This window comes from Aptenodytes forsteri, unplaced genomic scaffold, assembly GCF_000699145.1.
Source record: "Aptenodytes forsteri isolate BGI_AS27 unplaced genomic scaffold, ASM69914v1 Scaffold411, whole genome shotgun sequence".
Taxonomy (NCBI): Eukaryota; Metazoa; Chordata; class Aves; order Sphenisciformes; family Spheniscidae; genus Aptenodytes; species Aptenodytes forsteri.
Genome location: NW_008794119.1, coordinates 489771 through 507368, shown reverse-complemented (window position 1 = coordinate 507368; position 17598 = coordinate 489771). Strand labels below are relative to the sequence as shown.

At 38.9% G+C, this 17598-nt stretch overlaps 1 protein-coding gene across 1 annotated transcript; it reads right to left on the bottom strand.

The window, feature by feature from the left end:
* Positions 1-956: 956 nt before the first annotated feature.
* VCPIP1 (valosin containing protein interacting protein 1) lies at positions 957-17592 on the bottom strand. Its single transcript, XM_009276787.2, has 3 exons — positions 14972-17592; positions 9300-9386; positions 957-6267 (listed from the first exon to the last, which is right to left on the bottom strand). The coding sequence occupies exons 1-3, from the start codon at positions 17325-17327 to the stop codon at positions 5396-5398; spliced, it is 3315 nt and encodes a 1104-aa protein (XP_009275062.2). The 5' UTR covers positions 17328-17592; the 3' UTR covers positions 957-5395.
* Positions 17593-17598: the final 6 nt, after the last annotated feature.

Here is a 17598-nt window from a genome sequence, read left to right as displayed (position 1 = left end):
CAGATTGTAAACACTGCATTAATAAAGATGAGTAAATTTCTAGCTTAGCATTAAGCATTTAAGCCTTTGAAATACAAATCTTCCAAAGGGTAATTTTCAATTCTTCATGATATGACATGCAATCAAAGTTAACTCTGTATATTTACCCCCATCGTTTTAAAGAATGCTTTAATGCTAGCACACTTTGAATTAAAGCCTTTCGACAAATACAGGAAGAAGTAACAGTTTTGCAGATGGGTTTTATGACTTCTTTTTAGGCTCAAAAGTAATGATTACAGCCAATTTTTGAAACAAAATACCACGTGTAGCTGGTGGAAAAAGCACAGAGATAATTTAAGTAGTTGTCAATATGTTCGTCTTTGAGCATTGCCAAATTTTCAAAAGCCTAGTTCTTCCAAATTACGCTATTCATACTTGCATATTGCATGCATTAAAATTTTGCTTTGAAATACATTTTGACCAATGTTTCAAACCACAGATTGCAAGATATCTTAAATGTCATGTATGACTCGGTCAGCGTTTTTCTACACCCTCTTCTTGGTGACAACTTTGAAAAAAGATTCAGATCTCAGGTTTTGGTCTCAAATATATAAAAACCTGTTTTAAAAATCTCTCAAATTCAAAGGTCCTATGTGTTTAATGAAATATTCAGAACAGGTATGAGGTCAAAAAAACTTTTCCATAAAGAGTTTTTCTTTCAAAAAAGTTTCTTTTAAACAGAAACATAACTAAAGCAAAATGGATGACATCAGTTTACTTTTCTAAGATTCGTACCAGTTTTTCAACTTCTGTACTAGTAGTCATGTATACCAGTATAATGCAATTTATATGTATGAATGCAGAATGCAGAAGTTAATATAATTACAACTCATTCATTTTGTAGCCAAATCAGTGTTAATTAAACAGGCTAATGTGTGAAAGGCTAGATAAAAGTTGCACCTTATAGAACCAAAGCAGATGTTTTAACTTATAGTTTTAATATAGCAATCAAAGAAAATTCCAAATACTGTACAGTGAAATACTGTACACTGAAGTGTAGTATAGTACACTATATACTGTTATAATACACTATTGTTACATTACAGATAAAAAAATCAAATATAATTAGTACAGCAATCACAAATAAACCAAACCAAACTGTGCTGGGTAACAGCCAGTACTGTGAAGATGGTACAGTTTCTATGCTAATTTATTTTTAATTAAACATGTAAAGCACTTACTGTTTAAAAAGATTTGTTTTCTAAATATATACACTATTTTAATTCTTATTTATACATTTTAAATAGCATTCCCTCCTAAAAGTGCACTCTTTCATTTCTTGGCAATAATCCTCATTAAACGTAAAATAATTCTGAAAATACCACTCTTGTTTCAACCTTTTATTGCTCAACCGCAGGCGTAAGGGCTCAGAGGGAATCCTGCATTCTAAAGATCTTAAGCAACTTCTTCAATTTTAAGAAGCTAAACTGATATCCACACGCAAAACAAAGAAACCACTTACTGATGTGGTTTTTTTAAACAGAAGGATCGATTTCATATTATTATTTTTTTACAAAAGCATGTAGATTCTGCTATTTAAAAATGGGAGCCAAACAAATGTAGGGATAACAGCGGCATCTTCTTAAATCATTCATTTTTCATATATTTCAGATCGAGCATCGCTCTCCCAATTGTAAGCATACTATGAATTTTATTACCTGGCATTTTCAGTGCATTGAAAAAGTAGCAAGCAACTCTGCTAACCTCGTGACAGTGACAATAGATTCTACTTTTTGAAAGATTGTAAATTAAGCATTTTGGTCTTGAACGTATGCCTGTTGTACAGGGTTGTTAGCAGCCAGCCTTGTGGCACTGTGCCTCTGTGATGCTGCTAGAGCATTCTGTCAGGGGCAACATCTAGCTCACACTCTGTATCTATCAGAAGACTAGTAAACTACATGGGATTCACAAAACCAACGATATACGTTGCTGTTTTGTGACTGTAACAGTGAAGACATCCCAAATATATTTATATGATTTCATTTGAAAAGCTGCTATTTATTTTCCCCTCACTGAAATGCGAACAATTCACAGAGAAACAGCAGTATCAAAAAGTCAGTATTACTAAGCAGCCAGCCATCTGAAGTAGTAAAAATCTTGCATTTGCCTGGAAAACTGATCTGTTCTCCTGAGGTTTCCCATGTGCTCATCAGCAATCCAGTTCATTCTCCTTTTTTTTTTTCTTTTTTGTACTGGGCCTGTATTTTCAGTAATCATCTCTCATTTAGGTTATACATACTAAGCCATAGTAAAGTTTAGGATTTTCAAATAATTTAAGTCTTCTTTGCCATGAGACCCTGTGTAGAAGGTGGTTGGCCCCTAGACGAGAAAGTAATCAAGGCAGGTACTCAAAAAGAATTTAGAACCACAGCCTAAGTCCAGAGGCAATTCAGTAGCGAGAAGTTGAGGGTTTGTTGAGAAAGGGACACTCTTCACACCATTTGAGAAGTCCTATTGACAGGGCTTCACATCCACAATGAGTCAACGTCTTCCCTGCCCTTGTACCCCACCACCGTTTTCCTGACTCTAACAGGGAAATCTAACAAGCACATGGGTGCTCCTAAGACAGGCACACAGATTTGCCTCAACTTACGTTTGCACCCACTGCTAGCAATCAAATGAAACATCTGTTCAAACTTACACTTCAGTGTTCTTTATTTCACTTCTCCCGTACAGTTACACATCTCACCGGCATGTAGATGAAGTTTAGCTTCACTTGAGAGTATCAAAAGCCATCTTTCTCAAAAACACTGATATTTAAATGCATGAGAAAGCTACGTGAAATAAGAACACTGCAAAGAAATATGCACAATCCTGCTTTACACCAGAGGAATTCACATCAGCGGATCTTGTGATTTTTGACACCATTTTACCATTCCTTTTTGAAACCATTTTGTTTTATGAACTGGAGAGTTCTGATCTACATGACTTGAGTGGACCCAAGGTGACGTGACACTAAGGGTGAGTCAAACAGAGCTATTATCTGTGTCTATTTCTATTTAGATAAGAAGAAAAATGTCAAATTACTGCTGAAATGGGAAGTGTGTCAAAATTAAACCAAGCCTTCCTCTTTACACAATAAAAGGCACACAAGCTTCTGTAGTCTTACCGGAAAGGCATGAAAGCAGTAAGCATCTTCCCTTGACATAAGGATGATGTGCAATAAATATTTCAATTTATTTCAAACTTAAAATTCTCTCATATACACTACTCTCATTTTCTTCAGCCGAGGAAGACTTCTTTTTCTAAAGAAAAGGTTAAAAATGTCTAAGTGATAGTTACCTTGTCTAAAATGCAAGAGATCCAGGTGATGCCCCCCCCCCCCAGCCTCTCCCGACTTAAACTCCTTCCCAGGAACAGGCCACTGCTATACTTTTCTAAACCTCACGCTGTGACAAAGCACAAACCTCTACTCAACATTTGCTATATTGAAATAGCCTTCAGACAGCTAGACCGATTCATGGGAGACTAAATGTTTTCAGAAGTCATGGCAGGCTTCCAGCTGCTGCATGTGCATCCTGTTTCTCATTGAATAAGCCCTGCCAGTTAATCAGTGCATCAGCAAGGTCAGTTCTGGTGAGCCAAATTACTTCATACATTCCAAGCTTCCAAATTGCTAACTTACAGGTTAGCAATTTGAGATCTGAAAAATTTTCATTTATTTGTGAAAAGGTGATTCTTACTTTTTACCTATAAGTAGTGTACTAAATCATAAAATATTTATTCCCTCTACATAAAAAGTTAACCAACAGAGGCATTTTAATTTACTTTGACAAAACGGGAGCTATCCTTTCAGTGACTTGCTTCAGTTAATTTTTACATACAAAAATAAATCCTCCCTCATGGGACATTTTATCATACTAATGCTTAGAACTGTTTAAGTGATTAGAAATGTAAAAACTGAGGAGACTTTTCTGAATACAAACATATACAATACAAACAACATTTGTGAACTGGTAAAAACCCACATGTGCACAAACACAGACTTCAATATTTAAATGCTCTTAATTCCTTTGAAGCTGTACTAACATCTTTCATCCATTCAATGTTATTTTACCATTAAAGGAAGCAACAATAGTGCACTTAAATATGACTATGAAGATAGGAAGCAAAGTGCAGTATCAGATACACGTTCCATCCTTAGGGAGCAAGCACAATGGCTGCTCCTTAAGAACTAGCACTGCAGGTCTGATGAACACACTACTTAAGTGGATACCAGCTACATTATCACTGATGCAGGGAAATCTGCATCACAAACTGAAGTGAGGCTAATAGAGGTGGGCAGTCTTTATAGACACCAAAACAGCATGTATTCCTTGTTTCCATGGAGTAAACAGTGAGCTTCCAAAAGCTCAATTATCACTGAACATTTTAGGATAATGTGTGTTAGAGAGTCATTTCCTTCCAATAAATTGTTAATCTGCTCTGAAGAGGACAGTTGTTATTTAACTTTTGCCATTACTAACCAATGCTAGTAATCAAAGTCTTTTAAAAGAAATGGATTTTGCCATTGAACATGTGTTGCTTCTTGCAATTGCCAACTTCTTCTCTCCTGTAGTTGTATTAAAAGTTGCACAACATCTGACCAGCTCGGTATTTGGGTACACTTACTAACAGAGCACCAAAATGGTTGTGTTGGCTCAGACAGCCATGCATAACCACACCACATTCACTTTATCTTCTTCATACACTAAGTAGCCTTTTTTCTAACTTGCTTAAACTGACAATATGCAGAAATTAGAGAGTTTACTAAAGTTACAATTATTCCAAGATTTCTGACAAGTGTATACAGCTGTATGAATGAAAAAGTTTTTAAATCGGAGGAAGTGCCAGCACAATGTAATTAAAGTACTGTATATGCTGCATTATCAAATTTAGCAGAAGTTTAGTTTCAGTTGCTTTTTGAAATGTATGTACAATTCAATGTTTATAGTGTATTGTTAAGTGGAATTAAGTACCTGGGACAGGATTAACTTTGTCATGTTTCTAGTTTTGCCTCTTCTAGCCTTTCCAGTAGCTTTAAACTAGCATGGTAAGAACCTTGCATGGGCTTAAATTTTAAGACTTTTAAGGAATTAAAAATGACAAGGAATTTTCAAGAACCCACATTTACAGCAGATATTCATCTCAGTGCATTTCCTAATAACTAATTTACAGGTAACAGAGCCAGCCTGGGCAGCAGTATGGTAATATTGAAAGCTATTGCCAATCACACACTTGCTTATCATGCACTGAATAAGATGATATAATCTTTGACATACATACAAGATTTAATAACTAATCACTTTGTGTGGCCCAGCCAATAAACATTACATTTGAACAGTAATTTTTTCTACCCTTATTAGATTTTAATCTATCAAGAGTGATCCATTGGCTCAGTTGCATTAGTGATTCCTGCATCTTGACTATCCATCTCCTCAAGCTCCTCAACAGAATTTCCCTTTTGTGCTTTAGACCTTGCAGGGAATGTTGTTCCCACAGAATTCACCATGTTACCATCAGTTGATTCGGTATTCAAGTGTTCAGTACCACCTGGTGCAGGAAACAATTCGGGTAAGCCAGCCTGAAAGCTCCCAGTTTTAGCAGTTGAACTCACTGCCTCTACTTTTCTTTGAGATAGATCAACTGATGCTGACTGCTCTGTATTCTGATCCCGCAAATGTCTATCCATTGAAGCCTGAATAGAAGAGACCATTTCCTGCAACTTTTTTCTCTGTGCCTCAATCAAAGTGGGGTCAAGCTGCCTGCTGTCTCTCATTGTCACAACTCCCGGAGCAATTCGGATAAGCTCACTGTTACCAGAAGCAGCTGTGAATACAGAAGGCTCAATTTTAGCAGAAGGACTGAAGTCCGTTTCTGTGCTATGCTTTCTTAAAAGTGGTGTTTCCCTGGCTCTTTGATCATGTTGTTGACTACTAGATGCAGTTCCTAGGGAATGGCCCTTTCCTTGAAATGCAGTTATGTTATGTAGTTGTTCAGATTTCTTTTTCACTACTCCACCACTACCCAGCTTCAGCATTCCGTGTGAAGGACTTGCTTCCCTGCTTCTTGAAGCAGCTTCTGCTCGCACTTGACTTAAGGCCTCTTTGACCAACTCTTCAACGTCAGGACCAATAGGAAAGTGTCCAGCAGCATCCACACACAGCTCTAATCTGTCTTCTGCTGCATTGTACACAAAGTTTTTACCAGGCAGATGTGGAAAAGTACAGTGCTTGCCATCAGCCAAACCTATAAAGATAGAAAGTGTTATTCAAGGTGCTAACGTATTTTAAGGCATGCTCTGAATACACAGTAATTATTGCATTTAAACTTACAGCATCAAGTATGTAAAAACAAACACACTGAAACTTACTACTGTGGGAGAAAAACAATTTAGGCTTGTATGCCATGTGATACCAATCACAGTGTACCTCTAAGATGCTGCTGCCTTCTATGGTGATTCTAATGAAGAGACAGGACTGTAGTATTACTAGATAAAATAACCACCTTGCTGGGACTTGCAGTTCTAATACAACAGAAGTTAAAGAAATAGCATATGCTTGCAGTAACACAAAGCCAGCCAAACCCCATCACTACCACCATCACCCCCTGCCCCAAAACCACACAAAAACAAACAAACAAAAAAGAACCCAGAAAACTGCCAAAGAGCACATTTCAAATCACTGTCTATCTGGAGAAGTACTATTTAAGACCACTTCCATATTAGTTAGAATTGTAGTAGGATTTCAGGGTGTACAACTGCTGCTAAGCCTGAGGAATTTCAAATTTGCTATTTGTCGTTTTCTCAGAGAGGAAGTGTTGCTAGGTAAACAAAAGTGTTTCAAGCTTACTATGTTTAGTAGTCCTGGAGATTATAACTATTAGCCTTTACAAAACAAACATGAGGCGTAATATTTTTGATCTGCTGTTGTTTCATTGTCCCACTTAAAATTTGACCGATCTGCTAAAATTGAGAGTTCACTAGACGAATTTAAGTTCTGAAGCTCCTCTGTGTCAAAAATGGGCAACATTGGGTTTTCCAGTTTATCATCATAAAATACAAAATAACTCTTTCAACTCTGTCCCGTACAGGTTGTGGTAAAAGCAGTAAGGTATTACTTCAGTGACGATGGCTTTCTGCGAGTTAAAAGCTATCTGCAGATAAAAACTTGGCTGCAACAACTCTCTTCGCTTCAGTTCTATCAGCTATGCAAGGAGAGCTACAATAGAAAAACACTTTTTAAAAGTGCCAGGAATAGGTAAATTAATGGGATTTTTCCTCATATTCTCTTACAATCCTTGAAGAAAAACACCAGAAATTATGCAGAAGGGAAGAAACACAACAAACAAATCCTATTTCTGTGTTATCAAATACAATGCAGTCAAAACAAGCATTCTCAATGAAAAAGGTCACTCAAATAATTTGAAACATTATTAAACTGTGTTTAAACTGATGAACCAACTGACCAATCTCACTCATCCTCCACAGCTTCTGACTCACACACTTTTACAGTTGCAGAAAATCTACAGATGAGATTTTATTTTGAGAACTTCAGACACGTAGCTCCTTTCTTTACATATCCATGGGAACCAATAACCAAACAGCTAAAACACACACAGAACAAAATTTAACCCCAAATACCTATCCATCTAACTTAGTCTGAAGAACATATTTTAACCACATCATTTACCAGTTCAACCTTCATTTGCAAAAGAGAGAGCTGTAACAGCTTCTATGATAGACCAAAACTGCCTCAGAAACTACAATCCTGAGCTCTCAAAATAAGGCCTTAAACAAGATCTACTAAATCAAATTTCAATTGATTAACAGTACCTACACTTGATAGAACACTTTGTTCCAAATAACTGGTATAATAGTTGCATTATTACATTAACTAAAATATTACAAATAGGTAAGGAGCTTCTTTAAGTGAAAAAAATAGTTAGATTGTTCCACACCATAATTGTTTAACGTGGAAATTTAGTAGTTCATAAAATATTAAAATCATAAAAGTATGTTAATGCTGAAATAGTAATTCTACCTACCAAGGCAGTGTAAATACCTGCACAGAAAAAAATGCAATAATGTTCGAATACAGAATATCATCTCCCACAGCCTCAGTTCTTACGTTGTCAGTTGGCAAAAATGACTTAAGTCAGGCATTTTCTGTGAGTTAATGACCAGCTGGGTTAAAATCCTTTGAATTCATATCAGGTTCCTAACTCCGGCTAGTCATTAATCGGTCCAAAACGTCCTTTCCTTCAGGCACTGTTTAAGTTAATTCACTTGCCACAAACAATACTCCAGTCTTTACTGTACAAGCATAGTAAAAGAAAGAAAACTAAAAGGAAACAGATCTGCTATAAGACAGTTGCATGCTAATTCTATTACCCAGGCTAATAATTCAGTGAGAGGTAGCGGGCATTGAGTATACCACGCATTTTAATTACTGCAAACAGAACAGAAATTACGTGGTAAAATACCTGTTTCCAGAAATAATCAAGATTAAGTTAAGGTTGATAAAACTGCCTAAGAAATCAAACAGTGAGAAAGCAGCAAAGGAATCATTATTACAGATGAAACCACAAGAGCTAAACCATGAATGCAAAGACTTCAGTAAGAAAATAAACTTTAAATGAGAGAAAATAACTGAATAGTACTTTCTTCTCTAAAGCAAAAGATGTTATTCTTTGTAGATAGTATTTGTAAAGCCGTCTAAAAATCAAATATACTCTTAACTACTTGCTTGGTTATTCTGCACATAGTCCAAGATGTGACATTTATCAATGCAAGAAGGGGGTGGATAGCTTTGCTTTTGAACAATAATCTTAGGAATATGAAAGACAAATTTAACCAACCATTTAAATTAAAACACGCAAGTACTCCTGTATAAAATATCTACTAAGAAGCACACTAGAAAGATGTACTGCTTATCCAGTAAGGAGCCAGGGGGACGGACGGACAACGGGGGGGAGAAAAAAAAATCAGCTGACTTACTGAAGTTGTTTGTACAATTCAGGAAGTTTAAATGGAGATGTATGGTTGTAGAGAAGATGTCAGAAAAGAAGAGATTTAAGTTGAATGAACTAGTGTTAGTCAGATTCCCTAGTCTTGAGCTCTCTGAGGGAGCATAGGAGTTCTACAATATTATGAAAATGAAAATGTGCCATGGTAATAAAATAAAAATATACTTAAGCTTACAAGTGACTCAATACCAATTTACAATTTTAAAGACTTGAAAACAGAGGAAGGAAGGGATAAAAACAACAACAAAAAATACCTGTGGTTTTCTTCATTATGCTGTAGAATACTCCACCCTGCTGAAACAACTGAGGAAGCCCCTTTGCGTAAGACCAAACATCTTCTCCTGTAAAAATCAAACACAATCATTAGAATTAGAGTCTTATTTTAACATTATAGACAATGGCTGAAAACGTAACTCCTTGAATTAAAAGCTGAATCCTCGCTCTCTTCTATGCAATTAAGAATTTGAATTTTTATTGCAAATTTACAGGAGCCCAGGACATTGAGAAACTTTCAGGAAAACATACCACTGTCTGCAGTCAAATATCCTACATGTTCTAGTACAAAGGTTCCCAAATTTGATTTGATCCAAGCTGCAGCTCCTGGTTCTTTGCCAGGCCCTACACACGAGTCTCCATTCCCCTCCTACCCATGCTTTCAACATAAAACTAGGAAATGACTAACACACTTCCAAAATTCAAGCACATACCCTTGCACACTAAAACCTCAATTCTATATTCCTACACCTTCTCAAAGATCAGATCTCAATTTCACAGCCACCATACAGCACACTTTATACTGTAGCTGAGATACAAACGTCCACACAGGCAGCTACGTAGAAGCTGTGTCTGTACCTTGCTTTTCTTGAGAGTTAGAAACAAAATACCAACTGTGAGGCCCCAGCAGTCCTGTGTAACTGGCATTTTTCAAAGATGCCAAAAAAGGCATTGAAATGTGACAACTTTAAATGCTGCTGAGAGGAAAAAAAACCCCAAACCTAGACTATGTAAGGAAAGGAATACAAAGAACAGAAAAATTGGATTACAATGACAGAGTATCAGTGACCTAACTGCACCTGCTAAATCAGTTCAGATCCGCATTTTTACCTATACCCTTTTCCTCATTTTGCTAACCACTTACCTGCTTCAGAGAAGTGACACGTGACGTAGCTGTCAAAGTAGTGCAAACAAAAAGTACTGATAAATTCCATTCTCCTGATGCAGAAACAACTACTGCATGTATACATTTTCAGAAAAAAATTGCTTTTCCCACTTTATATCAAACATTCAGGGAACATACTGAGATACTTTAAATAGAAATTGCACCCTTCTCTAGGCATCAAAATCTCAATAACCACGTCTCTCCATTTCCTATTAAAATTGGAGAATGTAAATCATCAACTAAAGTTAACTGGATGCACTTAACTACTTGGAATAGAGATAGTTGGAATGCGTGAGGTTGTAAAATATTACCCACCAATATTTCTTTGCTTGCTGTTAAGAGCTAAATAAAAGTAAAAAGTTATTTTTAATAGCTTCCACATACACATATATGAATATAGGGCACATCTAAATCCCTCCTTGCATTTCTCTACTGCATATCCCACAAGGTAACTGTGGCTACTCTCCTATCCCACCCACCTCAGGTGAGAAAATGTTTCACCCTGGTGACAGTGGCATTATGTGCTACATTACACTTTGAAACTTTTCAAGCCACTCTCTGACTTTTCTGTTTCCCTTCCCCAACAGGCACGGGACTCTGTACACTCCCCTGCTCGTCTGTCCCCCCCAGAATCCCCCAGAAGGAGTCTGTCGCTCACCTCTCCACTTCAGGTGTTATTCAAGTCCCCATTCTCTATAAAAAGGTACAGCACACCTTCATCGTGTTTTGTCCTTAGTCATTTTAAAGACAGGAGACCTATATAATCTGATTCATTTTAAATGCATTCACTTGAACCATATATGCTCTGGTTTATTGGATTCATTTGCACATCAAGCTCACAGATTTGGCCTTCACTTCCTAGCAAGAACACCCAAGTAAAACTAACTACCTGTCTTTCTTATTTTCCATGGTCTACTGAAGAAGGAGGTCTTGTCTTTTGACTTTATCCCGGTAACTCCTCTCTACTGACTTGCTAATAAATTTGAAGCTCCTCTCCAGCTCTCAATGACCCACTAAAAAAATATTTTTTTTATTTTATTTTAAAAGGAGCATTCTCCTTTCCTCCTCACTACTGCCACTGCTTTCCCTCTTCTTCAAACAGCTGCATGGAGGGAGGACAATTACTGCTGATAACACTCTCTCTCAGGTTTTTGCTATTTCAGGTGTTCACTGCTACCCTGCATCCCTATTCTCATTTACGTTTTGAAATACACATCCCTATACACAATGGCTCCAGAGCATCACTGCTGTGGCTCTTCATTTTCCTCCAAGCAGCAGCAAGCTGAAGTCTTCCTGATGGTTTAAATACTGCCCACAGGAATCAAAATAACCACTACACTGATAAGTAACAGAATACAGTCATCAGTCTGCTGAAGCTTGGGGAGGCCACAGCCAGCAGCCACACAGCGGCTGACTCCATATTAAGGACTCCAGTACTGCTGCATCTAGCAATCCATTCTTATGTGAAGGATTCCCTTCCCTTCCACAAGACAACCACCAGGCTTTTAGAAGAAGCCCAGTTTTTACACATTAGTGGCATTCTCCAAGGAAAGATTCCCTATTCACTCCGGGCATGATTTTTCAAGCCTTGCACCAGAGAAGCTTTGTTGTTTAGATAGCCTTTTATGCAACACTAGCAAGGACTACATGCAGAAAAGTATGGAGAGCAGGGCTCACAAAATAAAAGCATCAGCCACTGCAAGAAATACAAACTAACTATGATGTTTTGATAAAGAGATCTCAGATTGGAACACCAAAAAGCCCCACAATTACAACTGGACTTTCCCAGATCAGAGCAACTAGCGTGTGTGATTCAACTAAACTATGTTTGAGGTTTGCACATTTTTGTTGCTAGTTGGGTTTTACTGTTTGATTTGGTTTTGTTTACCATGGGAGTAAGATGTTTCGAGGTCACAAGTTAATTTGGGTGATCATTTAGTTAGATTAAAAACTCCCTCAAGACACTACATTTATCAAAGAGGTGATGTTCTCCACACTATTCCCACTCCAGTACACACTCCCTCAGACCAGACCTCAGCCCTACAACATTAAGGTATGGCAACAAATGAAGACTATCCTACCCACAAGCATGCCTCATACATACACTGCAGAAAAAGAGCAGGTGCAGACTAACCTACGCCAGTGGAAGCCCAAGACTGTCACTTCGTACAGCAGAGAGGACACAGAGAAGTGCAAAACAAATAGAAAGCTCAGTTGATAAACACAGGTTACAGGGTACTACAGTTGGCTTAAAAACAAGCTGTTTAAATCCAAGCAAATCCTGGTATCAATGAATGCATTTAATTTAAACCTGGCTATTTTGATTTCTTGTGCACCAACAAATTCATCAATGCAAACCGAACAAAACAGATTCATACTGGGCTTGCATGTATCCAGAGTGCTTCTGCATGGGTGTATATAAAATCAGTTTAAAAATATAACATTTTAACTATGTTAATGTAAAATTAAAATTCCTTTAGTCATTTCCTTATAGAATTCTGTATTTTGAGCTAAACAAAAGTAGGGGAGAAAACATATTATGCATGATTTTTTGTAAGGCTAAGCAGTCCACAAATTACAGTATCTAATTTCCCAAGGCTTATTTTTAAGTTATATACATAAAAATTAAAGAACATGGTCTAAAATTTTAATAATTTAACTAGCTGAGACCAGAAAAGACAAATTCTAGTCACTGAAATACGAGAGAAGCATCAAGTCAGCCTACAGGAGACCCTGCATGAAAGAAAAGCTTTTAAGCATCCGGAATGAATAGTTATAGATGTTTGAAGACACACTTTCACTGTGGGCATTGGGGGAAAAAAAAAAAGCAAAGCATGTCTGGCCCAGAGAGCTATTTCAATACCATCTCCGCTCTACACATTCTAATCTGACTGTATTAGATGAATGCTTTTAGCAGAACAAAGTTACAGCAAGAGCATGCAGGATAAGCTGACTCTCAGAACCTTGCAGCATTGGTTTTTAGCAGTACAGAAACGTAATTGAGAAACACTGAGGCTTCTTGTCCCAGAAAGGCTGAATATACCACCTTGAGGAACTGCCACCCCAACACTCTTAGGAAAGTGCAAGGACTTAAGAAGTTTCTTCGAGTTTGTTTCCCCATTGAAAAGGCACAATAGTAAGTAGTTAACTGTCTAGAATTTTTTCCAAAAGTATCTCTGAAGGAAAATGAAACCCTGATGAGAAAAGCGATTGTGTAAAAATAGCATCTTATTCAGTAGCTGCATAAGTTGTTATAACTGGTTGGTTTATCATTTGCTGACACTTTTACTACTATTAGTAATGCAAAATGGATGCAGCCAGAGAAGGCTGAGGTAAATTCTATTCTAACCTGTGCTTCGAAAGCAGAGTCTAACAGCAATGAGAGTCAAAGACAAAATTTGATTCTTGAATACAAGATCAGCTCACAGTTTATAGATAAATACTTGTAAAAAAAAAAATGAGACCCCTTAATGCTGAAGTCACTGAGATACTTTTAAAGCACCCGAGAGGTTTTTTGTAAGCCAATAATTACATTTTCAGGAGTATTTCCTGAAAACAGGAAAGCGCTCTTTCAAGCTTCATTTCAATATTAAGACAGCTTTTAAAGCTAACCTTTTCCTGCACTTTGGAACTCCGGTGTAAATGTCAGTGTGACAAGGTGGCTAGTGATTCAGCATGCTATCTTGCAAGACACAGGAGTAAACAATCAGGCTTGGAAAAGAATCAAAGTTCTGCATGATGAACTTCTGACATACCACTCTGTGATTATGTAATTGTTTCGTTTCTAAAACATCACATGCTTTAGCCACACCAAATCCCTCCAGCAAAAGAGAAGGCTCCCACAAAAACACATGTAAACATTACTATTCAACTGGTTCATAGAGCTAAATGTATGATAATTACTGTTCTACTTCCTGCCAGTAAGCAGCAACAACTGTGAAACCTGATGAAGAAAGTACACAAATGAAGGCCCAAGTCTCCTGAGTCCAAATATGAAAATAAAAATGACAGGCACCTGAGAAAAGTCCTTTCATCTTGAATTATTAACAGTTAGTCAGATTTACAAGACTGATGATTTATAAGCATAGCTTGGCAACCTTATGTCCACCTTTGGGATTCAAATCTATGTTTAGCTTCTTTCAGTTTCTCCTCTGCTTACATTCTGAAATAATACTTTTCACAGCTCTTTAAAAATACCAGATCTTTACTTAAAGTTAGCAGATTAGCTAAGGATACAATGTTGTGTTGATTTGCTTAAACCAACACAATTCCCTGTGGGGAGAAATGCCAGGACTTTATCCTACTACAAAGGTGACAATTGGGTCCTCAAACTTCCAATGAGCAGACATTCAGCGTCCCCTTCTCACCCCTGCTCTGAATTTATTTCCTGAAACCTGAGGGAGATGTAGGAAAAAAGAGAGCATGTAGCTCACACACATACACATCAGATGCATGCCTAATGAGAGACAGGAAAAACAAATAGACAGACAGACAGAAGATGAAATGCAACAACTTCTAAACAGCAATTTTTAAAAGAGGACTTTATAGCAAAGAAAGAACAAGTATCTCATATACACATTTTAAAAGTCACGACACTCAACAAGTCACTAACAGCATGTTAAATGTTCTTCTAATAGAGGAATAAAGGAACTAACCTTCTCCATGGTTACAGAAAAGAAAGAAAAAAAGATACGTAACTACAGTTTGTAAAATGTTATCTTCTACTTAAAAATACAATTTTAAAGTATAACTTGAAGTCAGCCTTACCCATTAGTGTTGCTAGAAGACAGAGAGAATACATCTCCTTATCGACTTGCTCTTGCAGTTCCTTCGATGAGATTTTACTAGTCACAGCAACATCATCATGCTTCACGGCATGGGCCGAGTGTGCTGAAGCAGACTGCCTGCCTTCTTCCTTACCTTTCAGGATTTCTATCGCAATCCTGTCACCATGCTGCAAAGGAACGGGCTCATTTTCCATGCCTTCTTTGGGAGGCAGAAGCTCTTTAGGAGGGAAGCCATAGCGAATACATTGCAAATACGGAGGAATATTAAATTCTCTCGCTATGCTTTCCTGTAGTTCCAAGAAGGTAGTAGTGCACTTTAGGGTAAGCATTGACTGCCTCCCATCATTTGTGGTTATTCGAATTTTCTTTTCTTTTGTAGATGTTGGAGAATACGGGGTTTTTGTTGGTGTAGCAGGTGCAGATGATGGCCCCTCACGAACAGCCCCAGGAGAAGCAGTCCTAGGTTGCCCTTTATGCTCTTGTTTCAGTTTTTCACTTTTCCGTTTTTGCATCACGGAAGCCTGATCTGCAATGTTCTGCTGAATAGTTCTTTCAGCTTTGCTCATATTCAACTCTTCCTTGTGCAAAGTTTTTGTCTTCTGTCCAGTCAAAATAATTTTGGTTGGAAGTTGCGACTCTAACTCTTGTCCTTGCTGTACATCATCAGCTCTTTGGGCGTGAGCACCATCGATATTTACAGGGGTATAATCATCAGGGTTCTTTTTGGCAGTTTGATGCAATATTGTGTTGACAACTTTCTGAACAAGAATCTCACTACCAAATTCACCAGGGAAGTGCTTGGTAACAAGTTTCATGGCGACATCATACACATTGCTGTTCAGAGATGTGTCACTTTCATACTGGAACCAGTAGACTGTCTCTCTCACCACTCTTCCACCCCACTCTAGAGTAATAGGAAAAGCTTCAGGGAGATTATCGTATTCTTTACCTTCCCAGTAGTGCTTGAATCCACAGCCACATTTGCCACCTGTAGACCTAGTATTAGTTCTGTCTCCATCCAAATATGAAACAGATCCATCTTCTCTGACACGACGCACCAAGTTACCATGACACCAGTTACAAGCGGTCAAACTACTCAGGCTATAGTCTGGTACCAGCACATCCTTTGCGGGGTTGTAAGAACACACCAAACTGTTCAGGGGAAAACTGTAATTTTTGTCAGGCCTTAGTTGGCCGTGGGTACTTTTTGCCAGGTTATAGAGTTTCCCCCCAGGAGCCAGCCACTCAGGAGGAACATGATGCTCTGAAAGGGCCCCGCAGATGAGGCACCTGTGAAGGCGGTTGTCCATCACTGCTTTTTTGGCAGCTGCAGTGACTTCTTCAGGCTGGACTCCTATTACACCAGTCCTTCTGTAGAAATACTGATGTACATCAGCTACAAGACTGGGATGGATACCGTGTTTACTCATGAAAACCTCCTCCATTGCAGCAACAAGCCTCATCAAGTACTTATCTTGCAAACTTCTGTCTCCTCCAATAACACAACCACCGTCCTCCTCTAACTTGATATACTTTTTGATGAGGTCTTGAGGAACTCCCCAGGCTTTAGGAAGTAGCTTCCTAGGCAGTTTAGGTAAAGCAGCACCTTTTATTCCAACTAGAGGAATATAATGGTTACGTCCTGAGCTACTCCATGCAATGCAGATCGGCTTGTTCAACATGCCATCTTTTCCCATGCATTTTTCTAGAGGTACCAGACCAGGGAGGAATGTCGCTGAATAATCTCCGGAGCTTCGCATTCCACTCAAGGAGTCTAACAGGATGATAGGCCGGTGAAGCACGTTGGCGAGACCAAAGATGTGAATATTCCTAAGGCCCATTGGCACACCTTCTGGAGGAACAAACAAAGGATCACATTCGTTGATAATGTCCTCCCACTCAGCTGCATCAATAAAGTCATGGAAAAGCGCCTTGTAGTGACTCAGATTCTCCTCAAAATGCTTCTTCAGATTCTCTCGCAGAGCATGCCAGAACAGTTCCCTGCCAACAAGCGCTCGCGAGACTGCGTGGACGAGGCAGTGGCCATCTCCATCCACGTGGACAGGAATGAGGCACTCCTGACTGTTGTTGGCCTTCTTGATGTCTTCCAGGGTGTCGTGCAGGTAGATGAGGCTGCCAGAGCGGTCCTTTCCGTAACCGATGGTTTCAACGTGCTCCGGCTCAATGAGGAAGGCGCGGTCACCCAAGAGGGAGCAGTCAAAGATGTCTCCCTGGTTCATTTCTGTGAGGAGCTTAGCTTTGCCAGTTTGCTTATCCATACCGTAGCGGGCCAGGATGGGGGCCAGGAGCTTGCAGTGGTAGTTGGAGAGGCCCATGACTTTGACGAGCTCAGTGTTCCTGCGGGGCGGGCCGGCGCCGCTGACGCCCAGCAGCGCGTTTCGCAGCAGGTTGTGCAGCACCAGGTCGGGATCCGTCACCTCCTCCACGGCCAGCAGCTGCCGCTGCTCGTGGCGCTGCCCGCAGTCCGTGCACTCGATGCTGCCGCTGCTCTGCGGCCCGTGGGCCGGGAAGAAGAGCCGCGCCTGGCATTTGGGGTCGGGGCAGGTGCCCGAGAAGATGCGCCGGTCCCGCTTTTTGGAGGCGGCC